This window comes from Dipodomys merriami, unplaced genomic scaffold, assembly GCF_024711535.1.
Source record: "Dipodomys merriami isolate MVZ:Mamm:240054 unplaced genomic scaffold, mDipMer1.0.p SCAF_6, whole genome shotgun sequence".
In the NCBI taxonomy this organism is placed as follows: Eukaryota; Metazoa; Chordata; class Mammalia; order Rodentia; family Heteromyidae; genus Dipodomys; species Dipodomys merriami.
The window spans coordinates 35,173,653-35,197,268 of NW_027206179.1; the positions used below are offsets into that span (position 1 = coordinate 35,173,653).

A 23,616-nucleotide genomic window follows, 5' to 3' on the forward strand; every position below is an offset into this window, starting at 1 on the left:
AACTTACAAGTCAGTAATTTTAGTTTTTTTTTTTTTTTTTTTTTTGTCGGTCGTGGGGCTTGAACTCTGGGCCTGGGCGCTGTCCCTCAGCTCTTCAGCTCAAGGCGAGCGCTCTACCACTTGAGCTACAGCGCCACTTCCGGTTTTCTGGTGATTTATTGGAGATAGGAGTCTCGCGGTCTTTCCTGCCTGGGCTGGCTTTGAACCGCGATCCTCAGATCTCAGCCTCCTGAGTAGCTAGGATTACAGGCGTGAGCCACCAACGCCCGGCAGTAATTTTAGTTTTAAGGCTATATTTGGATATAATTTTTCAGCTGAGGTAGGCTGCCTTCTTTGAAGAAAGATTAAGCACATGGGCTCTGTACTTAAGCTCTGATGCCTATAAAATTTACCATGAAATATGTATTTTCCAAAATTGTGTGCAGAAAATGATTACAAATAAAGAATAGGACGAGGCTCTAGGGCTGACACTGTACTCCTATCTATTCAGGAGGCTGAGATTGGAAGCTTTAGGTTCAAAGTCAGTCGGAGCAGAAAAACTTGAGAGATTACATCCCAAGTAACCAGCAAAAAACCAAAACGGGTTCAGGAGGCTGAGATCCAAAGGTCATGATTCAAAGCCAGCTCAGGCAGAAAAGTATGAAATTCCTGTCTGCAACCCACTAAAGAGCCAGAAGTGGAAATGTGGTTCAAGTGGTAGTGTCAGTCTTGAGTGCAAAAGCCAAGTGAGAGTGCAAGGCCCTGAGATCAAGCCCCAGTACCAGTGCACGTGCATACACGTGCATGCCTCCGGTGTGATAGTTAAGGAATAATTTTTCTGCATATCAACATTTTTATAAATGTGACTTATTCACTACTTAAAAATCCAGTTACGTTTTAAAGAGTTCTTCAACTGGCTAGACTGTTTGTGTCCCAGTACTGAACACTGTCCCTTAGCTTTTTCGCTCAAGGCTAGCACTCTTACCACTTGAGCCACAGCTCTGGCTTTTTTGGTGGTTAACTGAAGAGTCTCATAGTCATTTTTGCTGGGGGTTGGCTTTGAACTGTCACCCTCAGATCTCAGTTTCCTGATAGCTAGGATTACAGTTGTGAACCACCATTGTTGAGCTGGCTTGTTTTTTGAGATTAGGGTTTCAGTAACTTTTGCCCAGGCTGGTCTGAAATTGAGATTTTAGTTTGCCTACTGAATAGCTGGGATTATATGCATGTCCCACCACAACCAACCCTTTCTGAATTTTAGAAAGTAGCTAATATTCATTGGTGGTTCCAAGAAATAGTTATTTTTATCTTTTGACACTCTGGGTATACTTTTCCAATGTCTAGCCATTTATTGTAAAGCCCTAATGTTCAAACTCACAAAGACATGGTTTCTTTTAAAGGAAATATTTATACATTTATAACTTAAAGCTAACAATAAAATAGAAATCACATTTAATTTACACAGTAACTCAAGGAGCAGCAACATGTAATTAGCAGATTCCTGCCTCAGGTTGGTTTGGGTTTCTCAGTTAACATTTGAAAACTTGCTCTTGAATAGTCAGTTTTCTTTTGAAAAAGGCTTGAAAGATTTAAGTCATAGGAATGTTTACTGAGTGCCATGTATCTCTGTTTTAGCCACCTGAATCTATATAGTACTTTCTCAGAACTTCATTTAGTGTTCTCAAGAACAATGAAAATACCTTAAATGGCTTTTAACACAAAATTTAGAATCTTTCTCTAAAACCCAAGTTCCAGGTTACAGATATCCTCATTTTATTTGGTATGGAACTAAGTTCTGTGACTTTCAATTGACACAAACCTGGCATAACAATCTCTTCTTACAGGTCCAACAGTTCTGGAAATCCAGAGTAATTTCAATAATCTGGTAAAAAGTGTGTTATGCAGGTTTAGCCACTAGATGGTGCTAATGTAATGATCCAGTTTTCCCATGACATTGTGAAGATCCTTTTTAGCAGGTTAAGGAGGCAGCATTAATATCAGCAGACAGACTAGATAGATGGCAGTGAAGGAAAGTGTATTTGAGGAGACTTTACCTTGGCAGGAGGCAGAATGGTATAGTGCTGTGCTGCTCAAGCTATGGTCTTACTGAGTTTGTATTTTAGTAATACTTTTGAAAAACACAAAATGAATTCCTAGTTGAATGAAATAAGAACTAAGACATAAATTACAAGCCTCAGCTTAAAAAAATTAGATTCAACAGAAATAAAATCTCCTACAAATTGCTTGTAAGTTTCTAAATGCTTCCAGTCAAAATTTTAATTCTTCATAAATGGGTAACATTTGGTGGACAGGTACTGGTCGAAAGACCTTATTTTCTTCAGTGCTGAGAAAACAGTGCATCCATTTCAGTCAGTCAGCAGGACCTGAGATAAAAATCTGACTCCATTATTACTAACTGGGTAGTTATGGAATGATCACTTGACCTTACTAAGCTCCAATTTATTGCACCACACAAATAACATCTATAATTAAGCTTTTTATATGCACTCAATGATTGTACTAATCTCTTAGCAAACACTCAAAACATGAGCTAAAACTGATTTGGCCCATTTACATATTAAATGTTTGTCTCTGATCTCCACTGCATCATTTTCCTACTTTCCACAAAGAGGAAAATGTGTGTTCAGTTCACTATAAAATACAGAACTCTGAGAGCTTGTTTGGCCCTAAAACAAAAACAGAGACATAAGAGATCCCTGACAAAACCTGTCTCCTCTAGGAGGAGCACCCTGTTCCACTGTGCTGGTCCTGTTTGGGGGACAGAGTCAGAAGTACACACCCAACCATGAATGCACTCAAGTACTACACTGTCAGCTCAAAGTCCACTAAATTACAAAACCTAGGAAAAGGTGGCAGGCTCAAGGATGACACTTTGTTCTTTGATTAATCATTACAGTCCTAAAACATTAGTACTCTCTGACCTTTCTATTTAAACAGATATGACATCAATCGTCAAAAATCCTGAGAGATGAATCATTTTAGAGTGAAGGAAACTAAAGGATATAATATCCAGGTACAAAAAAAAAAAAAGCTAGTTCTTAGCTACTTCTAAAGTGCTAGTCAGAAATTTTGCCCTTTAATAGTGTATTTACCACATCTGAAAGCACAACTCAGGCTCCAGTGTCCAAAACAATTTATAAATTATGTGAAACAAACATGCACAACTTGACCTAGTTCCAAAAGTTCCAACAGCTGTAATGGTGCTGTAAGGTTTGCCCAGAAAACTGCCAGAGAAAAACTGCTTCAGACAGAAAAAATAAGTTTATTCTGAACTGCCAGCCCTCATGCAATGGAGGTGCGCATGGAAGGGGTCAGCACCTGGCGGGATTGGGCTGAAGGTAGGGAAAGTGGGGAGTGGTCACAGTGGATGTGGAAGTGACCTTGAGTCTTGGAACCCCCCAAGGTCTGAAGGAGGCAGAACAGAGACAGTCCAGGATGTGACCAGAAAGGAGGAGTATGCCGATCACCTAGGTAACGCGGGTGCTGTGGAGACTTCTGGGGAAGGACATGTGTAGTCCTGCATAGAAAAGGCCAGGAGGGGGAAGTCTACTTGCAGACTGGCACGGAGAAAAGTGGCCCTTTTCCCAGGCACCCCTAACAAGTGCAAACCTCTGAAAAGCACTTAAATGAAAGCCCAACTACTGTATCAAAGTAGTTCCTACCATGCAAATGTGTCTATTAGTACCAAAGAAGCTCTGTATCTGATATGAACCATCCTACTCCATATTAACACGCTCAGAAATTGAAATCAAGATCACTGAGTGTGCTCACTTTTTTCCATATAGTGTTTTTAGCTTCTTCCCACAAGAAAAGTCCTGAACTATTCATATGAAGCAATTTTACCAAAGTACATTTTTACTTTTCTGCCTGAAGGAATCCACAAATGAAAATTATTCCTGAAAAACTGGTGCTGGTGGCTGGAGGAGGAAGAGCAGTAGAATTAAGTTTTTGTGTTTTTTTAATTGATTTTTTAAAATTTTATGTATTAGGTAAAGGGATTTCTTCATATGTTATCTTAATAAAAGGGAATTTCATAGGTAAAAACCAATATTCAAAATTATAAAACAAGTAGAATTGTCTGTGTATCACCACTGAGTCAAAAATTTGCAAGAGACTCCAGAGAAATTCTTTAGTTGACAAATGTGGTTTGAACGGGTAATAAAATCTTTTTATGACTGAAGCAAGAGTCTTGTTTCCTCCTGGCCCAAAAATAGATGTTTCATTTCCCAAGTAAGTAGGTTCTCCACTGTAAAGAAATATTCTCGTATAGTTGGTTTCTACCTTCTTGAACTCTGCGCCAAGCTCAGCCAGCTTCTCATATGTTCTTAACACAAACTTCGAGCAGTCATAGGATTCAAACCACGTTTCCACCCCTTTTCCTGGGCTAGCTTGGACAGTCCATGTCTCATAATAAATCCCCGTTTCATTGTCCTCTTTGACCCACTTTGCCATCTTGTTAAATGTGTTTCCTAGTTTAAAAAGAACAAAAACATGTAAACATCAAAGACAATTATGTTAACTTTAAGACAAGTTCTGACCTGATTAAGATTGCAGATGCATATAAATAAGAGATAGTTTTGAATTTCCAAACCTGTATCTCCCAACAGGAATCTAAGCTCAGGCATTTTTTTCAGTCCATTCTTCAAGGCCTTTCTGAATTACGAACACTGGATATAATAAACAGAAGTCTTCCTAACTTGATAATCATTTAAGCTATAGTCAAAGTGAGGTTAAGTAAATAATAGTTCTTATGCTACTCAATACACTTTGGATTCAGAGGCAAAAGAAAAAAGGGGGAGCAAGGAAGGGATTGGGAAGAGGAAAAGCTGAATGGACAAAGTCAACCTAAGTACCACAGAGGAGGGCGAGTGTTACAAAACATGGAATGCTAGCAGAACAGCTGCCTGCTGAGGAAGGTTAGCCAACCTTCAAGCTACAAGAAGTACCCCCTCTTCCATGGAATATTTGCTGTTTCCCTTTTCCTCCTGATTATAATTCCATACCTACTATACAGATTTTTCCAATGAATCAGTTTGGGCCAACTTCACCCACTACACAGATCCCAGGATGGCTAGCTCTCTTTTACTACCATTCTATCAGCACAGAGTTAGAAAATACTTACTGGGCATTATAAATGCCGAACAGAGCTAGGCTCTAACATGTCACTTTTTCACCATATCTAAGTAAATATGTTTGTAAAACAGTGGATGATGCATGTATCAATTTAATGGAAATAAAATTGCGTACTGTTTTCTTAGAACTGGGAACAATATTATAGTTGTTCAACTTTGGAAGTACTGATGTTCTTATGAGATAAGCCATGGCTGGGTTCCAAAACACTAACTTGAACAATGAAGGTCACTGAATAGGATTAATCACAAGGCAGGATGGGACAATTTGGAAGACTGAAGTACTTACTTCCATTTTATAAACTGTTTTATAGCAAACAGTGGTCATTGTTTGTATGATCATTATGTCAAAAGGAAAAGTTTCAGATTTTGTAGGCAGAAATGGAGAACTGGCTTGGCATGGAAGAGAAGCTATTTTATTGAGCATGTGGATGGAGATGGATTTTCATTTTGCTAGAATGGTTTGGGACATCCTAAAGAAAAATCTCATATAAACTATTTAAATTGTTCTGGAGGGCCTCAAACATGAAGATCATATGCATTTTGAGAGAGAGTATACCAGAATTACTGAGAGTGCTCTAAGTAGCTTGATTGCCAGGGCTGGCATCCCACTTAGCTCTCTAACTTTAACCTCTTCTCTGCCTCAGTTTCCCATCTGTACAATGGGGAAAATAACAGTAACTATCTCGTAGGGTTGTTCTGAGAGTACTTTGGTATGTGTGTAGCACTCAGAAGATGGCTGGGCCCAGAGCAAGTCTATGTGAATAGTAATGGTAGTATTATCTAATTACTACATTTTTTTTTTTGCCAGTCCTGGGGCTTGAACTCAGGGCCTAGGCTCTGTTCTCCCTGTGCTCAAAGCTAACACTCTACCACCTGATCCACAGCACCACTTCAGGCTTTTTCTGAGTAGTTTATTGGAGATGAGTCTCATGGACTTTGCAGCCTAGGCTGGCTTTAAACTACAATTCTCAGATCTCATCCTCCTGAGTAGCTAGGATTATAGGCATGAGCCACTGGCACCTAGCTTACTATATTCTTAATAAGAAATAATTTACCATTGGTAAAAATAAATCATATATAGTTAGTAGATACCTTATGGATTTCTTCTTTCAATTCTATTTAGCAAGTCCAATTACATAGTACAAAGCATCTTATTACACTCATTTTTACTACAGAGTTGAGAAGTAAAGCAGCAGATAAGCTCTTCATCTCCCGTAGGTAAAGCTATAAGGACGAGGTGGAGTTATATACAGCCAGAACATTCTAAAAGTGACGTCTAAAAAGTAGAACAGGACTGAATTGTCTCAACAGAGGAACTGTCTCTGCAGGTGAATGCTCCCACAAAACACTAGCACATTTTTGAAACTTACCTGATATCGTTGCTATGAGGGCTAATGTCCCATTTTCCTTCCAGTGGACATCGTCAATTCCTTCAAAAAAGCAGGCAGCTCCTTGATTACACCAGAAAGGGGCATCCATTTCAGGTCGAAGGTGAGGAAACGTACAGTTGCCAAGTTGGAAAAGTTCATACCATTCCATTGTGTAGTTCTTGCCAGTTAATGTATTCCTAAATCCGATGGCATCATGCATAATTTTCTGTGTAGAGAGAAAACACCAGCAGAGTAACTCTGGGTCGGGTCACCAGATGGAAGAAAGCATCGTATACCACACACATGTGCGTTAACCAGCTGTTCCTCCTGTGTCCTTGTCCTGGCCCCTCAAGCTCCCAACCTCTCATCCACTCTGGTTCTAGTCACTGAAGCTCATCCCATGGCTGGGATAGGTGCTATGCACAAACACTCATTATTTTCTTACAGCTTAGAATAAATGTGAGAGACCTCCATGCCAGTCTCAGGAAGGAGCTCTGCCCACCTCACGTCACAATTGGGCTAAACTGGAAAAGTGCCTACAGCACAGCAGGGCCTGTAACCAAGAAGTGACTTCCTGCCTGTCCTGCCCCTTCTTCTGAGCCTCGCTCCTCATTTCCCTGGGGTCAGACTTAAAATATTAAAAGAGATTAAATCAAGTATATTTGTTATTGATTATATATACATATATGCACATTTATTTATATTTATACACACATACCTATGTTTATATACATATGTACATTTTTTGAGGTAGGTTCTTGCTCTATATTATAGAACTAGAACTTAAGATGTCCCTGTCTCAATCTCCTGAGTGCTGAGAGTACAGGTATGTGCCCCCATACCCAGTTTGATTGTTAACTTTTATTTTTTTTTGGTCGGTTGTGGGGCTTGAACTCTGGGCTTGGGTGCTGTCCCTGTGTACTTTAGCTCAAGGCGAGCACTCTACCACTTGAGCCACAGTGCCACTTCCTGTTTTCTAGTGGTTTATTGGCGATAAGAATCTCATGGACTTTCCTGCCTGGGCTGGCTTTGAACTGCGATCCTCAGATCTCAGCCTCCTGAGTAGCTAGAATTACAGGCGTGAACCACCGCACCCTGCTGATTATAACTTTTTCTGAAAGTATATTTGACAAATGATTCATACAAATCAGAAAAGATAAACCTATTTAAGATTGGGCTAGGAGTCAGATTAGTATGCACCCCAAATAACAATAAATATGAAAAGCACTAAACATCATTATCAGGAAAATGCAAATTATAGCCACAGTGACCTTTTATCACTTATCTACTAGAATGGCATATAAACATTTTAAAAAGCTCAGCAATTCTAAGTGTCAGAGAAGATATGGAAATAACTGGAATTCCCTGACACTGATAAAGTGAGGATTAATTAGTACTACTTCAGAAAATTGAAGTTAAAGAAGCACCTATCCTATGATCTATCAATTCTCTTGAGTTTCATACATTAGAAATGTGTTATGTCCACTAAAAGGGATATGCGATAAGGCACAGAACAGCACTGCTGTTATTATTATTCTACAATTCTGGGGATGGAACTCAGGGCCATGTGCATGTTAGTCAAATGCTCTACCACTGAGCCACATGCACAGTCCAGCAATATTTGTATAGGTAAAAACTGAAAAGGCTGGGAGTGTAGTTCAGTAGTAAGAGTAATTTCCAAGGCTTCCAGAGGCCCTTGGGTCCTATCCCTAGCACCAAAAATAAAAGGAGAAGCAATCCAATTATCCATCCACAGAAAGAGATATTTTGGTATATTCCATTAATTCAGTAATTTAGCAGTAAATTTAAGGTAAACAGAAGAAACTATCAATAAACAGTATGTTGAACCATACAAATGCAACGCTGATAAAATAAATCGGCACATTATGTATATGATAACAATGGAAGCAAACCTACTATGGTATTAGAAGTCAGAAAAACTGTGTTTGGAGGTCAGACTCAGTTCGTAGAGTTCTAGCCAATGAACAAAAGCATCAGATACTGAGTTCAGACCAAAGAAAAGAAGTAGGAATAATCTTTGATGAAGAGTTTCTGACAGAAGTAGGAGGGAAGCATGGTTATATGGTACTGGAGGTATAAACAGGCAAGTTAGAATGCCAGAAATCTCATGTACTTGGATGTAACTACTTTTGAACTACCATTTAAAATATGGTAAGAAGTACAACGGTAGGTATAATCTAAATGGGACCATTTGAGTACTGATGACTTCCTCAAATCAACTTAATAACAAATCAGTAAATTAGTTAAAACTTTCCAAGATCAAGATGCATCCTTACCAAGTGTCCCAAGAGATTTCCATACTTAAATTCCCAAACTGGAGTCTGTAGTCGGAAGACTTCAATGACATCATTGCCCTTCATAAGTGGGATGGGTGAGCCAGTGGGACAGAAGGTGTACTTTGCTTGACAGTAAGGATCTGGTTCCGGCCGGAAGGAAAAGCGTCTAATAGGACAGACAACCCATCAAATGACATTCTAAGAGGAAGTGGTTCTTTGCATGCATCTAGAACTCCAGATTTTCATTTCAGCAACATTGTTAGGGAAAATGAAGTTTGGATCATAGTGAATAAATATGAACATTTTATTTGTTTTCTTGTGAATACACTTTCATATTTTCTTTATGGACATATCTTAGGGTATATTCTACATGCACTGAAGAACTAACCAACATTCAATCAACTAATGTTCACTATGTGTATGGCCATCATGGGAAGGAGAAAAATAAAAAATCCAATGCTGTTCCCTTCCTTATAGAGCCTGGACTGGGGGCTGGGAAGACAAGTGCATCATAAGGTGTGCTGCTGGACAAAGCACAAAGGAAGCAAAACACTGTGATACAAAGGAGGCACAATTGTTCACCTGGTGCATGGGATAGAAGAGGGCACAGATAGATGGTGAACAACCTAGCCTAGTCTTTAAGTACTTACAAAGAAGGCTAGGACAGAAAAGGAGGGGAAATGTTAAGTATTATAAAATAAATGCATTTCAAGAGTCTTCAGTAGGGATGAAAAACTGAAATTAGGGTTTCAAGGCCGGAATGGAGGGGGAAGAGGTAGGGAGGGGCTGTCACTTGGACACTGGCATTGAGAAGTGTGAACAGCTCAGTTTTGCTTTGGGAAGAGAGTAGGTGACTGCAAGAGTTCAGGCAAGAAAAAGAAGGTTGGAAAAAGCCACAGAGCATTCAGACTTACTGGTCACCTTCCATACCTGGCACTGAAGAGAAGGAGGAATAAGAAGTGTCTTCTATCCACTAAGGATTTCAAGAGCCAGTAGTTTTCACGCCAAAAATATTACGATCCTAACACATGAATACAACTCCTATTTTAATTTAAATACTTGCCTTATTTAAACCAAATATATGTAAGGTTCATTTATCCCAACCAAAAGAAAATCGACTTTAAATCAAAGGTAATTTAAAAGCACAAAATTCAAGTATGAGCTCACTAACAAAGGTAAGTATTCAACTCGGGGGCTGAAGAGCAGGATGGACTTAATTGCTGGAACGGAAGTCATGGGCAATTTCTTGCCTTAAAAAAAAATTACACCAAACAGCTTTGTATTTACAACCTCCTGTCTGTCGGTTAGGCTTTGACTTGGGGACTTTTTTTAAAAATTAGAATGTTCAGGAAAACCAGCGCTCCAAGCAAAACGTCTCCACCTACATCAGACGAAAGCATTCCAAGGACAGATCACGAGTGACACCCTTTCCACAACACCTGTCCGTGCGCCTTCCACGGCTGGGTTCTGACTCGGGCGCAGTGAGCACACGGAGACCAGAACTTGCCCACGATCCCACGGGTGATCGATGGGATCCACGCCAGGTTTCATGGCGCGGAGGCGGCAGGAACTCGATGGAGACGTCTGGGGGGCTTCGCCTGCCTTCCAGCACGTTCTGTCGGTGAAGACAGCTGTGTGCATTCGGAAGCCGCTCCCGCGCCCCGCGTCGGGTACGGACACCATTCTCCGTGTTCCGCCCTCTCCCACCGCGTCTCAGGCTCGCTCAACCCGCGCCCGGCCACTCGCCAGGGCCCCCCGTCCCGCCCGGTGCCAGCCCCGGGTGCGGGAACCAGGCGATCCGCCCTCGGGGAAGCGCATCCGGTCGTTCGGTGCCAATCGTCGGCAGTAATGACGAATGGCAGCGCCAAGTGCAACGTCTGAGCGGGCTTTCACCTCTACCGGGACTCCACTACACGCACCGAAGTCACGCAAGAGAGTGATGGCCCGGCCAGGCCCCGGCGTGCCCCCGGGAGGCACCCAAAAGGCGCCCGCCACCCCGAGCTCCCCCACTTCCTTCTCCACGGCGCGGCGCGCGTCTGGGACTCCCGCCGCGGGCGCGCGCACCGCTCCCAGGAGGCCCCGCCCCCCGCAACCAACCCGGCCTGCGCGCCCCCGGCCGCGCGCGCCCCCGCACTCACTTGTAAGGCACAGGCCAGTGGCGCCGGGCGCCTCCGCCCCACGCCGGAGACCAGCCGGAAGCTACCGCCAGCCAGAGTAGCGTCAGGTCCCAACGCCAAAGCGCGCGCCCCGGAGACGTGCGCGCGCCGCGCTGGTCTGCGGGCCCCGTCCCGGCGGTCCCCGCCGGCTCCATAGACGGCTTGGGTGCTTCCGCCACCTCCAGAGCCTCTCGACGGCAGAAGCCCAGGCAGCGCCGTGAGCGCGCCCCCGCGATTCCCCGCCGCCGCCGCCCGGGCCGGGCTCGACTCAGCGCGCCACCGCGCGTACAAGTGGTCCGCGGTGCCCGTCCAGGCGAGCGTGACGCCTCGGAGCGCGTGACCCCGCCCCTCCCGGGCGCCGTGCGCGTGACCGTCCCTCCCGGACGCCGTGCGCGTGACCCCTCTCTCCTAGTGCGTCGGGTGCGGCCTACAAACTTGGCCCCTTGGGCCTGGCTCCGTGGAGAACTGCGCGGGGAGGGCCTGTGCCGCGCACCCGCGCTGACCTCTGCCCACCGCCACCGAAACAAGAATCCACTGAAAGTCCGGGCTTCGACCTGGATCCTCCGGACCCGTCCTCCTCGCCCCACCCACAGGGCCCAGAGGAGCCCTCCAAAAACGAGAAGTGGAAGAAAGTCTCTATTTGAATAATGAAGAAGGAAAACTGCAAACGAAAACCATTAAAAAGGGGGGGGGAGTGACTCATCACTCATCGCTCAGTCACCAGGCTGAGCCCCGGAAGCAGCGGTCATCACCCGCAGGCCCTGGCCGGCGCTGCCTCCATCTGCCCGTGCAGTCCTATCCTCTTCCCCCCCCCCCCCCCCTCCACCGGATCAGGAAGAAGATTCTGGTTTTGTATTCTCCCCTTTGACCCTTCACCATCTCCAGAACACCATGGGATCTGCCAGGCTGCTGCACACAACGGCTGGTTTAGATCTAAGTGCATCAACAGCGTTGACTCACGGGCCCTGTTTAAGAAGAAAGCCACTACAGCATCCTTCACTTTACCAGTGACCCCTGAATCGTAATAGGTGCAAATATATTGGGAATAAGCAAGGTGTCTTCTGCGGACAGCGGTGACCTCCACAACACCACCGGGGGAGGGGGATGTGAATCAGTCTTCCCTACAGACAGAAGGCAGGAAAGAACGGAGGAAGGGAGGGAAGGAAGAAAGGACTCTTTCCCACATGCTGTACCAGGATGGGAGTTGTGGGGAAATTCAGACAAGGCCGACATCCACGTGTCTAAAGCTCATTGAGATGAATCCCTGAATCCATTATACCATTGAAAATGACCCAAATCAACCTGGCTTCTTTGAAACCCCATCCAAGATGAGAAGGGAAGTCATTCAAGCCATGAAAGTTGATTTGGAGGGCACCTGTGAGATTCTGTGTGCACCCACCCTTGAACATGACTTCCAGACTACTTCAGAGGGTCAGTGCTCCAAAGTCAGTGCCTTTAAAGGTACAGTTGGCCAGAGTGCCACAGTGGAGCTTGCCGTAAGGCTCTTGCCTTCTCTGGGCTATAAAACATATCCAGATTGACATTGGCCAACGGTGGGAACTTCCCTCTTGGTTTTGATGGCTTTGCTTTGTACAGAAATCTCTCAAGGTGAGACAGTGTTTCCTCGTGTGGCCCTTACAAACTCTGATAGCTGTCATTCCTCCCCCATGTGATAACTTGGGTTAAGCTCTGCTCCTCTTGGCTATGAGCCCACATCCAAGCTAATATTCTGTTTATACAGATCCAATGGCTTTCTGAAGCTTGGGAGCCAAGTTTGAGGCCATCAGTGGCTCAGTCCTGTAATCCTAGCTATTCGGGAGACTGAGATCTGGAATATCATGGTGCATGACCACCCTGCACAGAAAAGATCCCTAGGCTGCATCAACAAAAAGCATGACTTAGAGGCACAGCACATCTGGTAGATAGTCCATTTAACAATCATGCTGTTCTAACTTCACACCCCAAAGGGTGAACAAAGTTTGAAGGCCAAAAGAATTGAATTTTAATCGAATTGTTTTCTCTCAGGACCTTGCCTAACTTGTAGTCCAACAAAATCAATTTTACTAGGCCATTGCAGTATAAGACACTACACCAGAGGATGCATTCAAGCATCTCCCTGGATAAATGAACAACAGTGTTGTCATAATATTCTGGGGACATGTGTTGAACTCTGAGCAGTGTTTTGCCTGGCTCACAGCCCAACAAGGCTGTGTGATACACAGGGGTTGCCTGAGATCTAGGTTACAAAGTAGACCCAGGGGTCCCATTTCTTCACCAACAACTGAAATTAAAAAAGAGATGGAATTTAAATACAGATGGGATTTTGACTCCAGAAACCCCTTTTCAGAAGTTTTTTGTCTTTCTGCATTAGAGTGAGGCTGATTCTCTGAGATTTTATTTATACTGATATAATTTCGAAAAAGAAAAAGTCTGTAATTTTAGAGATCAAAGTTTCTCTGAATAAGTCAAGAAGGTAATGACACTTTATTATTTACTGTGGTTATATATATTTTTCTGGTAATTTTGAGGCTGATTTTATCTGTCTTTTGTAAATAGCAGGGCAAAATTTTTTCAAAATATATTTTATTGTTATTGTAAAGGTGATACACAAAGGGATCACAGTTAAATAAGTCAGGTAATGAGTACATTTATTCTTGAACCCTTCTCTTGTTCTCTCCCAGTTTTTCCCTCCCATCCCCACCCCCACAAGTTGTATAGTTCATTTCCACATAATGTCTAGCGAGTACCACTGCTGTATTTCTTCATCCTTTGTAGTGGGGCAGATTACTAATCGAATTTTCAACTAATATTTGTCTTGTTTTGGTGATACTAATGTTTGAACTCAGACCCTCATACTTACTAAACAGGAGCTGTACAACTTGAGCCACTCTGCCAGCCTTCTAATTATGAATATATAAATGATAAAGCCCTGTATCTACTTTGGAGAAGATATCTATCTGGAGATATAATGCTGGACATAGTCATGGGTAGAAGACTGCACACCCCTGAAGCTGATTCTAGCACTTGACCTGATTGTGTGTGTATGTGTGTGTATATGGACACATATGCAGGCTGAATCCAGGCTTTCATGAACACTGGGCAAGTGCTGTGCCACTGAGCTTTTTGTTTTTGACCATGTGTATGTAGGAAAATGAAGTCATTCTCAGCTTGGATGAACATTGGTACCACCTGGTTGACATCAAATCCATCAGTGCCTGATGGATTTGTCCCATTACAAACTATCTATTGAGCAGAAATACTATGGTGTCAAGGTTTTGACCCAGGAGACATTTAAATATTGAGTCCTCCCCAACAAATCTATGAAAAAGTGTTGCTTTTTGCTTTCAGATTGAGGTAATGCAGACACAGAGATATACCTTTCTAGGTATCCTACAAGGCAGTGAAGGTAGAGTCAGAGTCGATCCCCAATTTTAGAGCCAGAGTTAGTTGATCCCAGTTCTGGAATGCATTGGTCTTTTTAGCTTGATATCTATGGCTACAAGTATACTTTCACAAGCAGCTGCTCGTTCTCCTACTTTCTGAGCATGTCATGTGTGCTTCTCTTTCCCAATGTGGAATTACTGACATTCTCTGGCCATGTCATCTTACCAGGTCAAGGCCTCACAGGTGCGTAGTCTTCTACCTATGACTATGTTTTGCATTCCACCTCCAGGGTAAAGGGAGGTCTCTTGTTGGAAGTATATGTAGGGCTTTCTTTAGTTATGAGTTTCTCTTGGAAGAAGATAATAATTTAAAGAAATTAATAATTTAGCAGGGCACTGGTGGCTCACACCTGTAATCCTAGCTACTCAGGAGGCTGAGACCTGAGGATTGCGGTTCAAAGCCAGCCCGGGTAGTCCAATAAACCACCAGAACACCAGACACTTCTGTAGCTCAAGTGGTAGAGCGTTAGCCTTGAGCTGAAGAACTGAGGGACAGCGCTCAGGCCCAGAGTTCAAACCCCATGACCGACAAAAAAATTAATAATTTAAAATCCAGCCAAGGAAGTAAAGATGTATTTATTGGATATTGCTGATTTCATTCTTTAATTATAGAAGAATGCATTTCCATCAAGTAGCTGGTGACTCCAAGTGGAACGAAGTAATGACATTTGTTGCTCTTGCTTTTCTGCAAAAACTAGGTTACGTAAAGAGTTTTGGACTTTCTAAGACTTACATTTGTAAAGCACAGACTATTGTAATCCTGATACCCTCTCTGCCAATAGTTTTCAACAGGTTTTGATATTGTTTGCTTTTTGGTTGTAGTAATTAAATATACACAACATAAGTGTTATATTTTTAACCTTTAGTTGTTCACTTTGTTGGCATTAAGTATATTCACAAGGTTGTGATACGATTCTTTGGGTCCAGTTGTGGGGCCTGAACTCTGGGCATGGGCGCTGTCCCTCAGCTCTTCAGCTCAAGGCTAGTGTGTTACCACTTGAGCCATAGTACCACTTCTGGCTTTTTTTTTTTCTGCTTATGTGGTGCTGAGGAATGGAACCCAGGGCCTCATGCATGCAAGGCAAGTGCTCTACCTCTACCACTGAGCCACCTTCCCAGCCCCTGTGATACCATTCTTTTCTACAACTTTTTCTTCACCCCAAAAGAACATTTTCATCCTAGCTAAGACTGCTGGGCGGTGTATTATGCACCCAGATGGAGAACCACTGCTCTAGAAGGTTTGCCTGTAAGTGCAGTTTTAGTCAATTTCCAACATCTTTCAGTCCTATATTTCCTTCTCATTTTTCAAACAAATCAATCAAACAAAAACTATATATATGTATACATACCCATATATGAATGTATACACTTATACATATGCTTAGATATAAATATAAAACATGCATGTATTTGAAACCCAGCCTCCTTGTGATATTTCTGGCTCCTTTCATTTTTGAAGCTAAAACTGTAGCTTTATTTTCTTCCTACTAGTTGAGTTGTAATATTTGTAGCTGGTCTGGCCTCAAAGGCTCACACAAATTAGTGGTTTTACCAGCTTTCTTTTTAGCTGTAGACTCTAAGATTGATTTGCTCTATTGTTTTCATACAGGCAAGGACTTCATTTATTTTTATTTCTATTTGTGGATGAAATTGTTTGCTCTTAATGCCAAGCAGATAAAAATTGTTAATCACTTGAAAGAGAGAGCCCAGTAGAAGAAGAGAGAAATGTGTAGGAGGAGAGTGCCAGGAGAGCCGGTGGGGACATAGATTTGGCAGGCTTGAACTTCAGTGAGCACGAGGCTACATACCCAGTGAGTTAGTGGAAAGCTGTGAGGCCAACTGTTCATTTTAATTAATGCCTATTGAATTTAAACCCTCCTTTCTAAGAATGTTGCCAGCTCAGCTGCCATTTTAAATCCTCTGTACCAGGCTCCAGGCCCCTGTTTCCCAACTTTGCTGCATGTAAGAATGGCTTGTGCAGCTTCTAAACACCTGACATCTGGATCACACCTGAAACCATTTATATAAAACTTGCTGGGGTAGAAATCAAAGGCAGCATTTCTCAGTACACCCCACATAATTCCTCCAGTGCTCCAGAGAGATCGGTGGATCCTGAACTTGACTGAACATTGCAGTCACCTAGTGGGCTTCAGATCCATCACTGCCATTGTTCCATCTCCAGAGATTGTGCTTGCATTGTTTTGGGGTTTGGCCTGATTCGGAGAGTTGTAAAGAGCCCTAGATGACTCCCATATGCAGACATGAATATGTATTTTTAGTAGTTGGGATTATAGGCATGTGCCACTATGTCTGATTTTTTTTTCTGTACCAGCTTCAAAGAATGCTTGAGTCTCCAAGAGATCTTGTCACAGTGCAGATGGTGACAAGTGGTGACTGTGTGAGAACCACACCTAAAGGCCTCAGGGTTTGTAATCAATAGAGGGTTTATCTGTTTCTGAATTCTTTTTAATGCATATAACATTTTCCGTCAATGGTACTACTTCAATTTAAAAATTCGGTTTGTGTTTCAAATATTTTTGATTGCTAATCTTCCTAAAGAGCCATATATTATATATTTATCCTCTTTTTTTTAATTGTGAAAATATTGTACAGAGGGGTTACAATTACATGGGCAAGATAATGAGTACATTTCTTATCAAGCAATGTAGCCTCCTTTGTTTCCCCTTCCCATCCCTTCCCATTCTCCCCCCACCCCCTCACCCAATCCTCCCCTCCCCCACACCAAAGTTATAAAGTTCGTTTTCAACATAACGACTTGTATATATCCTCTTTAACTCTGCAGTTGAAGTCAGCTTGTTTATGTGGTACTAGGGATTAAACTCAGGGCCTCAAGAACTCTCTCTCTTGTCCCCATCACTCAACTCAGATCTTTTTGTTTGTATTTTGTTTTAGAGATAAGAAATCCCACAAATTTTGCCTGGCTGGCTTTGAACTCAAGGTCTTCCTGACTCTGTCTCCAAAATAGCTAAGATTATAGGTATTCTCTAACAAGTATGGCACTTTTTTTATAATTGACAAAAAAGTCAGTCTGTCAATTAATTATTTTAGATGTCTACAGTATTCTTTGAATTTTTTTGGAGTCCTTTTGGCTATTTCTCAGCGAGAATGGGGAGGTTCTAGGTCAGGTGTGTGTTGTTGTGTATTTATACATATCTATCTAAATAAGTTTGTTACTTTTATTTTACACATATAGTTTTCCAGATATTTCTGGCTATGTAACAGATACTACCAAACTGCGTGGCCTAACCAATAATTGATTAGTTATCTTGGTTCTATGGGTGACTACCTGGGCTGCCCAGACTTTTATGTCTGTGAAGTCTACTTGCTACAAAATTTACATGAAAGCTATATGATCCCTAGTGACTGGACCTATATTTTATAAAACTGTTTTCTTTTTTTTTCTTTTTTTTTGGTACTGGGGATCGAACCCAGGACGTTGCACTTGCTAGGCAAGCGCTTTGCCACTGAGCTACATCCCAGCCCTAAAACTGTTTTATAAAGGGTCTTTGAACAGCTGCCACAGATACAAGTTGCTATATTTATCCTGATAAAGTGAATGAATTCCAATTAGTTTCAACTGGAGACAAAAAAATGCTATCATCCCTATTACTTTTCTTGTGCACCTTATTTTTTCTATTGTTATTTTAGTTGTACATTTTCTATGGTAGTGTGATAATTCAATACGTGATCCAATGCATACAGATCGAGTCACATACCCTCCTTCCTTTAGTAAGAATTGTTTGAACATTCTTGTTAGATAGATGGCCAGGTGGTAGGGTTTAAGATGATAAGATCAGGTGGTTCTGAGTCATATGGACAATGTATTCTTGGAAAATACTTGGCTTACTCTAGAAGAAAAAAATTAATGTAGCTGTCCTCCCATATTATATCACTTACTATACATGCATCATATTATGCTTGCTTTAATTATTTCTAATAAATAGTTAAAATAGGTACTGACTGCAATGCTTCTATTTTAGGCTCTCCACCATGCTCAGCTTCTTCAATTGAGATGGAGTCTCATGGACTTATCTGCCCAGGTTGGCCTGAAACTATAATCTTCCCTGTCTCAGTAACTGGATGACAGGTAAGTGCATCATGTCCAGGTTTTGATTGAAAAGAAGTCTCCTGGATTGCTGGCCTCAAATGGTGATCCATCCAACTAGCTAGGATTCTAGGCATGAACCACTGGTAGCCAGTTGGAACAAATTTCTTATGTGTACAGTGAGGTTCATTTAGCATCACAATGTTGAGAGGCCAAGAGGAAGTGACAAACTTAACCCTTTTCACAATCAATGCCTATGAAACATGCCATCTCCATCCATTTCCCTCTAAGTTTGCTGATGACACCAAGGCTACAGATTCCCCGATGTAGTGACAGCTGTGAGAAAATCCCCCAAGAAGGTTACCCCAAATTGCCATCCATTTGTATATTCATGATATGGTCTTTCCATGTAATATTTTTCACGTGATAAGAAAAGTGATCGGGAAGTTGCTTAGTACAGATAATTGGTACCTAAGCATGTCTTAACTGTGGTTTTAGAGCCAGAAGCAACACTCATGCCATATTTCAAAGAGATAGGCCTTGAGCTGTTCTAGAATTTGTACTGAAGCTCTTGTATAGGCACCAACTAAGGCTAAATGAGGTAGTTGGGGGCACTTTTGATAATAACCACAGCACACACCAGAGAGAAATGAAGTGAGATGCTAATGTCTGAATTTTGACTTCTGTTTTTACAAATGAATTAGATAGCTAAGCTAATTTTAGTTTATTTTGTGTTCATTTGGATTCAGATAAAGCAATGTCACTTTTTAAAAAAAAGCTCTGTATCATAAATTCCTGTGATATACTGCACAGGTGCATCAGGAACTGGAGTAGTTGCCTATGAAACATTCACTTTCTTTGGATCCTTGTGCCATTATCACCATTCCTGCACTAGTTTTTCTTTTTTCATAAAGTTGGGGAAGAAAAAATGAGTGAAACAATTTCCAAGTGATTTATAAGTGACCATCTTCATTTTTGGGGGTGGATTCCATGTTGGTGGGAAGAGATTGTGAGTGTGTGGGCACACACGCAAATGTGCTCACACACACACACATGCAAATAAACTGTGCACATGATAAACTCTGCTAGCAGGAAGAGCAATGTGTCTTCTGGTGACTTTGTCCCTACCTTGGGTTCCCTATAGCCTTGGTCTATGTGGAGACGGGTTCTACAATTGGCAGGATAGTTGTATTTCTGCAGAATCGGAGGCCTTTTGTAGCCATATTGTGTATGCCAGCCCAGAGAGATGCAGAAGTCACTCAATCAACCCTGCTCAGCTCTCGGAAGCTGGCGTTCCTATCAGGGCAGGGATGTGGAAATCAGAGGCCACCCAGATCAGGCAAAGGGGATTTGCTCATCCTATTTTGTCTTTTGCTTAATGTCTTACTCACTCTAGATTGCAACCTCAGGAGAGCAGGAGGTTTTGCCTATTTGGTTCACCATTCTGTCACCAATTGCATCCCTTGTCACATAGTAAATCCTCAGTATAACATGTCAAATTTAATGACAGCCTGCTATTTTTTTGGTCAGTTGTGGGGCCTGAACTCTGGGCCTGGGTGCTGTCCCTCAGCTCTTCAACTCAAGGCTAATGCTCTACCACTTGACCCACCTTCCCAGCCTCGAGACAACCTGTTGTTTACCCAATCACAACTTCTGGCTTTTTCTGCTTATGTGGTGCTGAGGAATTGAACCCAGGACCTTATGCATGCAAGGCAAGCACTCTACCACTGAGCCACCTTCCCAGCCCTGAGACAACCTGCCGTTTATCCAGCATCCTTAAAGATGTTTCTCTGTATACACTATCATGGTCCTTGAAGTGGTCCCTAGGCCTCTCATAGGGAACTTACCTGATTATGATTAATCTCTGTTATTGACAACACCTGGCAAATGAAGTTGTTATAAAATATAACTCACAAAATGCCTTCCCAATTCTTATCTTCGTTTTAAGGGGCTGGGTTAGAATCACTTCAGTTCTTCATTCTATGACAGAGTTGCTTCCGGGGCTGGCCCTTGGCCAGTGTCTGGGACCTTGGTACACAGCCATTCCCTGACCAAAAAGACTGACTGGCTTCAAACAGTGTGATTTAAGCTGTACACCTCTTTTCCTTCTTTGAGTTTGGAATTCTAATTATTTCTGTGCCCCTAATAAAAACTGTGTGTATCAAGACTCCCTAATGCAGAGACGCTGCATGCACACAACTGAACCCTCACATGTGGGAAAAGGAACATGTTGGATATATCTTCTCAGGGGAGGTAGTATGCTTGGATTTTTCCTGCCCCTGCCTGTGTCTTTTTCTCTTGTTGATTCAGTCATGTTTCTTTTATTGTAATTAGCCTGAGCCTCGAGGACTGAATCTCTTAGTGAAGTACTTCAGGGGTGTGTGGTCTTGGGGATCCCTAAACATACACAATAGTCAGACTGGTGCTTCTGAGAGCTGGGAAGTGGTCTGGTGCCTGCACTCTGATGTGTGCTGAGGGTAGGAACTGGAACGAAGCTCTTTGTAAATGGAAGCTTCCATCTGAGTCTCAGTGGGATTTTCCCTGGTGGTCAGGGTCCTTGAGCTCTTTTGCCCAAGGCAGGTACTCTACCACTTTCCAGCTCACTCTCTCTCTCTCTCTCTCTCTCTCTCTCTCTCTCTCTCTCTCTCTCTCTCTCTCTCTCTCTGTCTGTCTGTCTCTCTCTCTCTGTCTCTCTCTCTCTTTTTATTGTGAGAATACTGTACAGAGGAGTTACAATTACATGGGCCAGATAATGAGTACATTCAAGAATCTCATAGACTTTCTCACTAGGCTGGCTTTGAACTGTGATCCTCAGATCTCAGCCTCCTGAGGAGCTAGGATTACAAGTCTGAGCTACTGGCACCCAGCTCAGCCTGATCCTTGTTGGGGGTTCATTTGTTTGCATGTAAGTTAACGCAACTTAAGGAGGTGAAGAATGGAAGGAGAAAAGCCAACATGTTCCACCATGATTGGACTTTAGGGCTCCCCAAGCTAATATTCAGAGCTTCCTCAAGGACAGAGAAGCTCCAAAGCAGTGTTCATTCTCCATGGAAGGAAAAGACAAGAGGGCTCAGCTTTATCTATAATATTCCAGCAAAATGTCTCTCGCGCATTTGCTGAGAACTGTCCCAGTAGATGAATCTGAGGAAGGAGTTGTCACTGGAGAGGAGTGTGGCGAGCTCATCTTTCTTCCCCTTTCCACTCTCGGCTTTCTTCTTGGCTTCAGTGTGTGGCTTAGGTGTACGTAGATGGCCTATGAGCCTATCAGAGGAGCCTTAACTTCTCCCTGTACATCGACATCCTGTCTACACGTGCTCTGCCTTCAGTTAGCTCAGCGGGTACAAGCGATGCTAGTCAGGTCATCCTGGCTGTTCCTAAGCAAGGGTCTCCCAGCTGTCGGTTTGAAGAGCTGTCAGGGGTTGCTTGTCTCTAGGAATTTCTGAAACATTAAGACAGGAAAAGAGTTTATGTTTTATCTAAAGTTCACCAATTATGTTTAAATTTTGTCTAAAGGTCACTAATTAGCTCTCTTTACATTGATTTCTAACCTGATTACATTATGATGAGAAAAAATACCATTTATCATCCAGTTCTTTGAAAAGTTTTACAAACCTGCTTTATGCTTTAGTATTTTTTGTAAAGTCATATGACATATTACGACTCTTTAGTTTTGAGGTGCAAGATTTTCTATTTTATAGGTGTAAACATATGTTGGTTTTGTTTAAGTATTGCAGAGTATATCTATTCATTGTTATTTTTTTAACTGTTGCTGCTGAGAGAAATGTTAAAAATATATCATTAAGGCCAAATACAGTAGTGAACGTCTGTAATCTTAGCTACTGGGGAGGCAAAGATTGGGAGAACTATGATTTGAGGGTCAGATTAAGCAGAAAATTAGGAAGACTCCATTTACATAAAGCCAGGTATGGTGGTATATACTTGTGATGACCTCCACTTGGAGGTCCTGGGTCATAAGATGGAGATCTGAAGTCATCCCCAGCCCAGGTAAAAAGTTAAGACCTACTTGAAAAGAAACAGTGCAAAAAGGGGTTAGGGGTGTGGCTCAAGTGCTACAGTGCCTGACAGGTAAGTGGAAGGACTTGAGTTCAAATCCTAGTACTATTGCCATCAAATAAGTTATGTTTAACAGTAGATTATTTCAGTTAAGTAGCAACTTGAACATTTTGTCATTATGTAATAGCCCTCTTCATTTTTAGTAATGTTCTCTTATGCTCTCCTCTCTGTGTGTGTGTGTGTGTGTGTGTGTGTGTGTGTGTGTGTGTGTGTGTGTGTGTGTGTGACCATTCTAGGGCTTCAACTCAGAGCCTGAGCTTTTTTTGCTCAAGGTTTGCACTTTATCACTTGAGCCACAACTTCACTTCCAGATTTTTTTGATAGTTAATGTGGAAATAAGTGCCTCATGGATTTTCCTGCCCAGACTGGCTTTGCACTATGATCTTCAGATCTCAGCCTCCTGAGTAATTAGGATTACAGGCATGCGCCACCAGCACCCAGCTTCTCTTGGCTTTTTCTCACTCAGGTCTGGTGCTCAATTTCTGTCTTTTTTTCTGGATAATTGGAGATAAGCATCTCTCCGATTTGTCTGCTCCAGGACTGGCTGTAAAGTGTGATCCTCAGCTCTCAGCTTTCTGAGTAACTAAGATTACAGGTGTGAGCCACCAGTGCCCAGATAGGAATTCGTCTTGACACTTCTTAATGAAGAATGTTAGTCTGGTTCACAGAGTTGTATGTCCTCCCCTGAAGAAGGGCTTGTCACTGTTTATCCAAGATTCCAAGCATCTCAGCCATCTGAGTTGAAAGTAGAACATACCTTCTGGATAGGGCGCTCTATCTAAGACATACTACTGTTTTCTTTTTCTAATTTTTTTCAGTGATGGGATTTGAACTCAGAAACTCACACTTAGTGGACAGGAGTTAGACCACTTGAGCCAAGTCCCCTGCCCAACTACTTTTTAAAAATGCTTTATTTTATAGATAGAGACAAGGAAGCAGAGAATACTTGGTAATATGCTCAGGGATCCATGTACTAAGTGGAAGGGGCAGGATTTGAACCCACAGATCCCCCAAATCATCTCAATTTTTTTTTGTTGTTACAAAGGTGATGTACAGAGGTGTTACTGTTTCATAAGTA

At 42.3% G+C, this 23,616-nt stretch overlaps 1 protein-coding gene and 1 long non-coding RNA gene across 2 annotated transcripts in view; one reads left to right on the forward strand and one right to left on the reverse strand.

Moving 5' to 3' along the window:
- Positions 1 to 17: 17 nt before the first annotated feature.
- Cln5 (CLN5 intracellular trafficking protein) lies at positions 18 to 11,260 on the reverse strand. The gene is made up of 4 exons (XM_070002797.1): positions 10,938 to 11,260; positions 8,800 to 8,965; positions 6,503 to 6,728; positions 18 to 4,469 (listed from the first exon to the last, which is right to left on the reverse strand). Exons 1-4 carry the CDS (start codon positions 11,108 to 11,110, stop codon positions 3,979 to 3,981), a joined length of 1,056 nt encoding a protein of 351 aa, XP_069858898.1. The 5' UTR covers positions 11,111 to 11,260; the 3' UTR covers positions 18 to 3,978.
- A 573-nt stretch (positions 11,261 to 11,833) lies between these two features.
- LOC138813518 (uncharacterized) overlaps positions 11,834 to 23,616 on the forward strand; it is a 264,604-nt gene continuing 252,821 nt past the window's right edge. Inside the window, exons 1-2 of the long non-coding RNA XR_011367833.1 lie at positions 11,834 to 12,563; positions 18,400 to 18,506. This is a non-coding gene — a long non-coding RNA (uncharacterized lncRNA). The remainder of the gene's footprint in view (positions 12,564 to 18,399; positions 18,507 to 23,616) is intronic.

Excerpts from the sequence above, each read along its gene's own strand:
- Cln5 (XM_070002797.1), bottom strand. The coding sequence starts at position 11,110 with ATGGAGCCGGCGGGGACCGCCGGGACGGGGCCCGCAGACCAGCGCGGC. Across the intron at positions 6,729-8,799 it reads GAAATCTCTTGGGACACTTG|AAAATTATGCATGATGCCAT; the intron begins GTAAGGATGCAT and ends CTCTCTACACAG. Across the intron at positions 4,470-6,502 it reads CCTCATAGCAACGATATCAG|GAAACACATTTAACAAGATG; the intron begins GTAAGTTTCAAA and ends TTTTTAAACTAG.